At 36.4% G+C, this 11,328-nt stretch overlaps 1 protein-coding gene across 3 annotated transcripts in view; it reads left to right on the top strand.

The window, feature by feature from the left end:
• Positions 1 to 906: 906 nt before the first annotated feature.
• shot (dystonin-like protein short stop) overlaps positions 907 to 11,328 on the top strand; it is a 572,629-nt gene continuing 562,207 nt past the window's right edge. For all 3 annotated transcript variants that reach the window (XM_085960986.1, XM_085960985.1, XM_085960962.1), the window contains exon 1: positions 907 to 1,604. In XM_085960986.1, the coding sequence (XP_085817112.1) occupies positions 1,502 to 1,604 (103 nt within the window). In that variant the 5' untranslated portion in view covers positions 907 to 1,501. The remainder of the gene's footprint in view (positions 1,605 to 11,328) is intronic.

The following is an 11,328-nucleotide window of genomic DNA, read 5'->3' as shown; positions in this document are numbered from 1 at the left end:
TTATGCTTCATAACTTTGCACTCCGACTCTAGGATGTAAATGATGTAACATATTCTAAAAATATGCTTTTTACATACACTTATTATCTATTTATTTATTTCTTACTAGATACTATAAAGAAAGAAAAAGTAATGTCAAACTGTCTGAGGTGAATGAAAATCCATCCCGAAGGGAAAACTATGGCGCCGTTTATGCATACTTCACAATTATATTAATATCCAACCCCGCCAAGCCGTGTGCAATACCTAGCGAGACAGATTGGCGACCGGCAGCTGGCTCTGCTAGTAATATTAGAATACCGATGTAAACAGTGAAAAGTTATTTATTTATTCTGCGCATACAAAAGGAAAATAATATATTTTTAATAAGTATTTTACATAAAAAGATTAGGCACTTACTTAGGTATATTATATTTATGTCGTTTGGCAATATTCCTGTTGATATTTTAATATTTTTAATTTGTAAAAAAGTATTCTATATACGAAAAAGCATTGGAAATAAGATAATATATTTATACAATTAAAAAAAAATTGAATTTTTATCAGATAGTGCGTCGGGCCTCCACCACCGTAAACGCGCCATTGGTAGGTATTGAATCTATACTTATCAAGTTGATGTTTACTAGTTTACCATATTACCTATTGTTTATCGGTGCAAAAACATTTCGATTGAAAAACATACATTACTGACCTATGCTTCTACCAAATTAGCAACACGATATTATGTACATACATATTATATAATACACGGCCTTTATCAATAAAAAATCACGGTCATGAATCATGCTAAATAAATGATGATACAATGCGATCGACATAATGGATTTTTTACCGCCAAAAAAACGAAAGTATTTTCTTCCCGCTCATGCGCGTTTCAGATTTCTTTAGCCGCTTAGCGCTTGCTCCCTTTTCAATGCGAACAGCTGACTTTGTATTACAATTCATCCAGCGCCCGTGGCGGTTTGCGGAACCACCCAGTCGCATCATGTCTGCTCGCGAGTGTGCTGCGCGCCCCTGTCAAATTTGACGATTTACATTTATTTCATGTATGTTATACGCGAAATAAACATCACTGACGTATTGGTATATATTGACCGTAGTATTATTTATATAATTTAAGTTTTTTGTAGAGTGTTTCTTTCAAGATATGTGTTTTCTGCGCGTTCAATGCGGGTACGTTTTACGTTTTTCTCACACGCAATAGCGATGTACCGATCGTGAATATTTTACATTTTTCTGTAGCACTCGAATTCACAATGTTCAATGGCAGTGTGCAGTAGCCACCGTGGTAGTTTTTATCGATTTTTCACGAATCGCCTTGTCAAATGAAAGCCTCTGTTTATGTGTATTAAGCCTAATGGCGACAGTTTTCCGTTGTGAACCACTACGATGTTGACGAATTAAAATGTTGTGCTTTTCGGAGGACTAGCACGCTGTGCTCGACGTGTAAATAATTTATGTGTCTTTTGTTTTTAATATTGTGTATTGTGTTGTGATCTGAAATGGAGTTCGAGAACGACTTCAGCCTCAAAGAGTGGGCTAAGGATAAGCCTCTGAGCATATTGCAGCTGGATCCGGCTGATCGGGCAGTTCTCAGGATAGCAGGTTTGTGTACCCAAAATGCGGTGCTTATTTTTATTTTGAACGATAACAGTCGATACCACATATTCCCATACGGTTTACGACACGTTTTTTTAATACGTTATCAGTGAATGTACACACATAAACTATTGATAACAAGGCATTATTGTGCCAGTTCTGCACAATATCTGTAGAATCTACGGTGTGTTAGTTACTGTTTCCAGTATATTTCAGATTCTGGAGCGTGTCGCTTCGTAAATAAGATACTTGCAACAAACACCTAAAATTTTTGTTGCCTCGCGTTTTGTTTACTAAATAATAGAAGCACATCAAATTGTTATTCATCGCTAGCGTTTTTCGGAACGGACTCAAATTATACATGCTGAAAACCACAATTTGCAATTTTTCTGAATCCTATTTTTTCTGAGATTAATTTATTAGTTTTTTTTGGTACAATTCGGTTATGAGGAAGCCACTGGCAAACACATTTTGAAAATAGCCAAAATACTGGATTATTTGTTAGGTTAGTTTAGGTTAGGTTAGGTTTTCATTATTGAAATTCATGATTTTTGCCAAAATCGGTTATGACAATAATTAATTAGCGCTTCCCCATAACCGATTTGTACCGTTTTTTTCATAGCTTGGTTTGCATTCGGATATCCGATGTAGTGCAATCACACTTTTTACTAATTCAGTTAAAAATACATAGGTAGTTATAATTTTGGTCCAAATCACGGATTTTTCAAATGTCCGGAGTGATTTTTCTGTACACGTCTTCATTCGCCTAATTTTATTTAGCCTTGCATGATGTTGATATAATTAATATGTCAATGACACGACACAACTATGACGGAAGTCCTTGTATGAACGCTGTTTGGGATATTCGCTGTTTTTATTTTTATTAATCTTATTATACATCATTCATGCGGTACTCATTTATTTATTCTACTCAAAATCTACTTTTCTACACTTCTAGATTACTATAATTATTTGTCGTTTTTTAAATTGGTTTACCGTGTTCACACGGCATTTTCCAGAATTCTATCAACACGAAGGCATTCCAAAAAATGTTTACTTCCGATATGGCAACATTGTTGAAAATCCCTTTGAAGGCAGTGAAACGTCAGTTTGACGTTTATTTTACTTGGATAATTATTTTTGTTTACATTTTTGCCGCCATAATAACCACAGATTTTTATTTTTCAATGCTGCTTTCATAGACTAATCATATTATTGTGCTGCGTATGAAGAAATATTTTATTATTATAGCAACTATTTATATTGTGAAGAAATATGTTTTTTATAGTATATTACAATAATTATTCTAATCAATGTTTCGAATACATAATAATATTATTATTATATCTAACCACATTGAAATATATTGGTCCCTACCTATACTTATTTAGGATTTAGGGTGCGTAATTTGAATTTTAGAATTTCCGAAATGGGTTTATAAATAATTTGACTGTTTTATGATTTGCATGATACCAAAGCACAATATAGGTATACCTACCTACCTATATTTAAATTCTGTCTGGACTTAAAAGCGACTACATTTACGAGACTTTCACGGCCTTTAGAATACAACATTAGGTAACTACCGATTTAGTAGAATTTCGTCATGATATTTTAAAGGGTTCAGAAATTATAAGATATCGATTGAAAATAACGAACTTGCAACAATTAATCGTGATAAGAATTGGTAGAATGGGCAGAGAGCCGCAGTGCGTGAGATACGGGTAGAGGGGGCGCGCCTAAATTCAACCGTTGGCGATCTGCGGGCTTATTGACTGTACTACGTACTAGTACTGATCACCACACCACCCTCTGAAGCGGATCCCGTGACTAGTATCTTTGGCGGGGCCCTTTGTCTATCGCTAAGGCTAAAGACAGTTTGACGCTCTACACTCTACAGTAGCGTTCTCGAAATGGTGTTCGAGGTTAAATTAAGGGTTTTAGTTTATTTTTTTGTATTGTATAATACATCCACTTGAATTATGGGAGTTGTTGAGTAGGTAATGATACACAAAGCTACACAATAATTAAAAATTTCATCACACAACCACATATTTTAAAATATCAATGTTCTGGAAGTAAAAAATAGCTATTTTTTATTATTAGAGGAAATTTGTTATTCGTGTTTATCTCACTTATCTGGTCGACCTGCCACGTCGGGCCCCCAGACTAGAGCTCTGTCAGCTCTCCCCCATATTGTGGAAGCCATGCGACTGGTGTATGCATATATACATACAAATATAACATAACATAAAAATATAAAATAAATGTAGATACTACTAGCCTACTAAAAATAGTAAATTTGATCTTTTTTTTTTAAATTTTAATGTCACTTATCTTACCTGCCAAAATGAAATCCTTTGATTTTAAAAATAATAATAGGCGGATGTTGAATTCGAAGTCAATCAGTCTATATCTGCATTGGGTACCTATATTTTGCATTCCCGTATTCACGCAGGCGATTGCTAGTACTTCGTTATCATATATGATAACTAAACTAGTATTATTCCTCTGGATTTGGTACACAATGTGCGTGGATCCTATTGGACATTATTTTCAACCCGCTATCTTTATTGCCTTGAGGACACCTCCATTCGACGGCTTAAACATGTTGAAAATCATCTTTTAATACCGCCGAGCGAAAGTGTCGAATTATTATAATTATGTGTGTACCCACATAATATTATTATGTATTTATACTATGTATCACTTTCGTTTTCATTGCTGACGATATTATTTGACGTAACGAAATTTCAAACAAAATATTACTATCCTCTCTTGTTACATATTTATTCGAATTTTAAACACATTCCAACATTTTTGTCTTCTAATTTAAAATGCGTGCTGTAAGAAATTGCATAGGTAGGTAGGTACTTACTTTTCCACATAGGTAGCGTAAAATATTTACTGCTTGAATAAATGAATAATCATCCCTTACCCGCGGGTAATACATAATAATGTACCTGAACATTGAATTCTGTCTATTTAATGTTCTGATACAAATGTCTATATATTTTCGTTTTCCGACGGACTTGGAGAACATTGTTTATATACAGATCTTCTTGATATGTTTTATATGTACGTAATAAGTACCTACATACAATGCTGGACTTCTGTACAAGTAGAGTAATATTTTGAATTTTCTTTTGAGTCCAGAATATCGTGACTGGCGAGGAAGGTACATCAATAAATATTTTTTTTTCTCCAATCCACCAATATATTTGGATACCTACATAAAAATTTTAATTGTAGGTAAGTAGGTATGTCCTATTCTTTTTTTTTTAAGAGAAAATTGAAATTAATGTAGATTTACGGCTCGAACACGAAATGAAATGAAGAACGAAAAAATATGAGTACAACTGTGTGTCGTAGACATTTCAAATGGAGTTGCATGTTGCTCCAGCCGATACCCATTTGGATAACGAGCTCTCTTTGCGAAGTGCCATCACTCGTGTACCTGTGTCCTACCTATACACTCCGAGGTATTTAAAGCTTTCGACACTTTCGACGTTTTTCTGTCTTGGCTAATCAGACGGAGATAATATGCTTCGGGACGGGTGCTATTGCATATCACGTTGGTAAACTTATTCCACCAACCGTATCCTCACGACTGTATTGTAAAATATAAAAAAAAATCTTTTTTTTTAATTTGCGTACTAATTATTTCGTATATATAACATATAACGTATATATGACATGCACGTAAAATCCTATTGGCTATTTTATATAGTGTTGCCAACCTAGCGTTTTACTTACCAAATCTAGAATTGTTGAATATGCATCTGGCGTATGGCGTTAAGTCTAGCGTTTTTCGACTTCGACATACAACTTAAAATCACTTATAAAAAGTTTGAATATTACACCAGATTTGCCACACGACAATTAGTATTATTTTGTACCTTAAAATTATTATCTAACGCTAAAAATAAATGTAACACCATAAGTAATGTAATTACTATAAGATTGAAATGATGACCACATTTCGAATGTGCCTCCATTATTTTTTAGTTGTATGACGTATTTATTAGTTGCGTAACAATACATGCATCTAATATCTTTGATCTCGTGAAAACAATTCATAAGAAGTAATAATTTGTATATTAATATATTTTTTTCTCGCTTATTTCTCATCCTATCTGGCATATTTTTTTTTTGTTATGCGCCGGATAGACGGCAGCGTCTTGCCTGCGCGGTATAGTTTGTGAAAAAAAATACGGAACACTTATAACAGCGCTTTTCATTTTGCGCGAGCTAAAGTTTTCCCGTCCATACACACGGGCTTCCCGATACAAACCGGTTTGCGCAGGTAAGCTTTACCAGAAAAGCATGAGCGTCTAGCCGGCGCTTTAATGAAAGTTGGAATAACTGATGTTGACATTTTTGTATGTGTTATATAAAATAGTGCTATCTGAAGCGTGAACATCCTATTCTTTATGTGGCGTCTACTAAACAAAAAAAAAATAACTAACATCAATGTTTTAATGTTCATGTTCACTACGGTACTGAAAAGTGACCGCGTGCTGTGGTGACCACTGACAAAGAGTCTTTAGCATGGCCCCCACAAGGGGGGGGGCTGACAGGGCTCTAGCCTGGGGGCCCGGGCTCAGGGGGGGGGCCCGGCGAGGCTATTGGACCAGACAAGTGCGATAAAAACACATCACAAATTTCCTTTAATAGTAATTGCTTTAAGCTATTTTCCGTCAATAATGTTATTATTTAAAAATATGTGGTTGTACGATACAATTTTTATTTGTTTATCGATATTCGACAACTTCCTAATTCAAATGGATGTATTAAAATATACACAAAAAAATATAACGCTACTGTACTGTGTCATACTAACTTTATTCTTAGCGATATGTAGGGGGGGGGGGGGGGCGCCAAAGATCCTAGCCTAGGGGGCCGCTTCAGGATGTGGGGGTCATGGTCTTTAGCCAAGGTATAGGTAGCTACGCCTTCGTTTTGTTCTTCTATCTATGCCTATAATATCTTCCCTTGTTCGATTAAGTGATTATAATACGACGCGACTATATTATTATGATAGCATCAAATTATTAACTGTTTACTTATGTACTTATTGCATTTGTGTGTTATGTAATTAATTATTATCCAATCCGAAGTAGTTATTACCGACATATGAATTACGATTGTAGGCAACTTATAATTATTTATAGTTGCAATTATTATTATCCATATAATCTGAAACAGGATGCGGTTAAAAGATTTTATATTTTTCCGATGTAGGTAAATACATACATTTTAATTTATTTTGTTACTTAATTAATATTGTGTTATGCAAGCGATAACAGGTCTATGTGATTATTCTTTTAGGGTGCATTTTCATTGTAAGTACTACAGAACAGATTAATAAATATAATTCAGATAGACTATACCCCATACGCTACATTTTGGAGCAGGGTTTTTAATGTGTGAGTCATTATTTCGTTGTACCTAGTCACCCAATCATTTTGAACATATTATATTGATTAAGATGAGATATCCTAAGGTTGCCAGCAACACCGAGTTAAGTCCGGTTTATTTGAGGCTTTCTAGCGATTACGAATGCTGAAATTAGGTATATAATTTGATTTATTATGCCGTATTGAAAAACTGTGCTATTAAAAATCTATCAACATAATAGAGATAGGGCAATTTCAATATTAAATTTATATTTTTCCTGAAAGGTCATAGTTATATTTATCGTTGTCCTGTTTTGTCACTGTTCTGTTTTGTCATTTTCTGTTTTGTCATGTTCTGTTTTGTCATTCTTTCATTCATTCGCATCAAACTACACATTTATTATACATTATACGTAAGTATATATGTCTATTTCCATCACTCTTCAAGTATCATCATCATCATCAGCCGGGGTCAATCCACTGCTGGATGAAGGCCTCCACAAGCTTTCTCCAACTTTCTCGGTCCTGTGTCGTTCGCTGCCACGTATTTCCGCCGAACTTTACCAGTTCGTCAATCCAGCGGCTTTTAGGGCGGCTCTGTGGCCGTTTCATGCCCCTTGGGTACCACTGGATGACGGCATTTGTCCAGCGGCCGTCCTTTCGGCGAGCAACGTGCCCCGCCCATCTCCATTTCAGCTGTTTGGCAACGTCTATTACATCGCGTACTCCTGTCTGCTTCCTAACCCATTCGTTTCTCTTACGGTCCTTTCGCGCGATGCCCAACATACACCTCTCCATGCCTCGCTGTGTGACTCTTAGCCTTTGGACATCTCTCGTGTTGAGGGTCCACGTCTCGCAGCCATACGTGAGCACGGGTAGCACACATTGGTTGAACTTCAAGTATAGTAACAGAAAATAATAATATATAATATAATATCTCTGACGATTTTGATTGTATTTCGATCTCATATAAGTAATACTTACTACCTATGATTTTCGACACATGTGTCGCTTCTTCATTTTACATTAAATGCACGTTTGGAAATACAAATATTATAGTGTGGTGGCAGCACGTTTTGATTGAAAACACAAAGTTAGTAAGTATGTACTTACCAGTTTGATCCTCGTTTTTTTCAGTCTGTGCTTAATACCACCAAACACATATGATTTCTCGCCACACGTACTTCATATGTTTGCTTTGATTCTTTCATATGCCATAATTCACAATGTGGTGTTGTAATGTAACAGTACAATATTTAACATGCTTTTTGTACATTTTGATATCATGTTGTGAATAGGGTACCTATGTATAAAGTATAGTATATATTTCATAATCCCGAAATTGGAAATGTGATTCCGAAATTCTGTGATATTGTTTTATACGATTTTTGACGAAAGATGTTTTCTGCCGGTCCATTTTCAACTACCTATTCATGTGAGAAAACTTTTTGGGCTCGTCATTAATAAAAACGAAACTGAGCAACTGACCGGATGTCTATGCAGTGTTTCGTCTTTCCGAAACAACACCAAAGCCACCGTTATCTACTATTCTAGCAAAGATGTAGCAGTAGGTATCGCAACAATTAGTGCTGATCGGTTTCTGATCATTTCAATTGACAATACCTACAATTTTCGTGTTAAATTCTCTGTATTCACAATTAACTAAACAAAATACCTACTATTTTAAATAATATTTTTTATCTGTATGTGGTATGTTTACTATTTTTACCGGTCCTCTGGTCTAAAAGGTAGGGAAACTTTATTCTAATCTAAAGTAACTATCTAGTGTAATGTTGTTTTTATTTAATAAAACGCAATTTTTTTGTAGTACTTATTCCACTTTTAATCAATAGATTAGGACCGGTTTCGTCCGCCTCAGAGGGAGTTAAAAATGTCCCACTGAGGCGGACGAAACCGGTCCTAATCTATTGATTAAAAGTGGAATAAGTACTACAAAAAAATTGCGTTTTATTAAATAAAAACAATACAATGCAGTTCCACCATGAATTGACAGTTAACAAAATAAAAGATATCTAGTGTAAATTAAAGATAACGGTTAGTTTGAATAAAAAAATGGTGAAATCTCAGAAAAATACCGTTCATATTATAACTTACAAGGTATTACGGTGTAGGAAATAATATGCATACTTGGTAGCTTGGTACCCGAAACACCTACTTAAAAGTGAGATTTTTTCGTTAATATATATTTTTTGGAATCTCATGACTTGATGATCGTGTCATCCATTTGTCATCTGACACCTTTCTCCACGGCTGAACTCAACCCTTCTGGCATTCAGCGGCACTAAACATGCGTCGTTCTCGAACGAACGTATCTTTTAAAACTAATCTTTAGCCAGCGAACAAATCGGTCCCGAGTCACGTGGCGCTTATGTCGTTCGAGGCGAACGAGATTCGCGAGAGTGCGCGCGCAGTATAGGAAGAAACGTGGGTGCGAAGGATACGCTGCCCGGCGAACGGAATATATCGTTCGAGGCGAACGAGATTCGCGAGAGTGCGCGCGCAGTATAGTAAGAAACGTGGGTGCGAAGGATACGCTGCCCGGCGAACGGAATATATCGTTCGAGGCGAACGAGATTCGCGAGAGTGCGCGCGCAGTATAGGAAGAAACGTGGGTGCGAAGGATACGCTGCCCGGCGAACGGAATATGTCGTTCGACGCGAACGAGATTCGCGAGAGTGCGCGCGCAGTATAGGAAGAAACGTGGGTGCGAAGGATACGCTGCCCGGCGAACGGAATATGTCGTTCGACGCGAACGAGATTCGCGAGAGTGCGCGCGCAGTATAGGAAGAAACGTGGGTGCGAAGGATACGCTGCCCGGCGAACGGAATATGTCGTTCGAGGCGAACGAGATTCGCGAGAGTGCGCGCGCAGTATTGGAAGAAACGTGTGGGGTTGCGACGAGATTCCGTAATTCGTACGCGCTAGTAGGTACTATACATTTTATTACAGCAACAAAAGACACAATTGACCTAATCTGTCCGAACAAATCACTATCCGTAATTAACCTATTCGGTCGGAGTCCTCATTAAGTGACTCATTTCCCATAGCTAAGCGGCACGCAGTGCCTGTATCAGTGTAATATCCGTGGCAGTCTTGATTTGTAAGGAGCTCTTCCTCGTTCTCTCCGACCTTCCGTCTGACCAAATACCGTGAGTCTCCCCAGATTATCATGTTCCCCGTCATATATTATATATCCCAAAATTGGAGAATCTGGCGCAGACGATTATGCGAAATTATGTTCTTTGTTACTTTATTACATTGAAAACAATTAAGTAGTATTATCAATGTTTCATCTTGTTATTTATATTTTTAAATTTTCGATTACGTCGTATAAAAATGACAAACCGGAGCGGACTTCGGGGTCTATCGTCAAATCGGGGCAATCCCGGTCAAATTTAGACGTATGGTAGGCCTACTTAGATAGCAATTTTATTATTACTAGCAGCCATCAAAACATTTTTTTCCCATTGGCTCAATCAACAATCCGATGTGGATTTTCGTTGTCTCAAGAGATTGTGTTTGACAGTTTTTTTTATTACCTACAAAAAATAGTTGTTGGTTACTTTTTGAACCTATTCGTTCCATGCTTTGGATACGTATTGAAAGAAAAATATATGAATATGAACTCGTTCATCGCGGACGCACTCATTAATCATCACACTACCATTACATAAATACGAATATAGATCTTAATAGACGAAAGCATGGTTTCACTTCTCTTTGAGAGACGTTTTAATATTGCTTGATATACATTTTTCTTTGTGATACCTACTGTATCGGCAACTTTCCTAGTCGATCAATGGTTATCGTTAATACTGGCCGAAGGGATGTGAAATCGTCACTTTTTAATGAATGGTAAGTATGTTGGCGTATTCAACGGTCAAAGTTGTGATTCGTTCTTTTCGTAGTTGATTAAAAATTAAAACATTACGGAAACCAACGTTTTGTTTTGTTCCCAGAAACAAACGCATGCCGCCTCTGCGTTGAACGCCGCTCGTCTTCCAGCGGAACGAATCGAATTTTAAGCGGAAATGCAAGTTAACTGTTCTATCAAGATTCAGCTGTCCATGCTGTCTAATAATTCGTTTGGTCACAGTTTTAAGGAACTGTTTAATCGTATAACAGGCTTCTGATTTTGATCGTGTAAGTACCAATAATATTTTAAAACGAATTAGCTACCTATTTGGAGAGATTCATCGGCTAGAAATCATACAAGAGCTTGTTGATTATGAACAGTATCAAGATTTACAGTATAAACAGGGAACACAACAATTAGAGAAGTGGGTTTCCTGGTTAACTGCTGGGTGTCG

The sequence above is a fragment of the Rhyacophila brunnea genome, unplaced genomic scaffold, assembly GCF_057557595.1.
Source record: "Rhyacophila brunnea isolate RB1 unplaced genomic scaffold, BYU_Rbru_1.0 scaffold_12, whole genome shotgun sequence".
NCBI lineage: Eukaryota > Metazoa > Arthropoda > Insecta > Trichoptera > Rhyacophilidae > Rhyacophila > Rhyacophila brunnea.
This window is presented reverse-complemented; position numbering and strand designations above follow the sequence as displayed.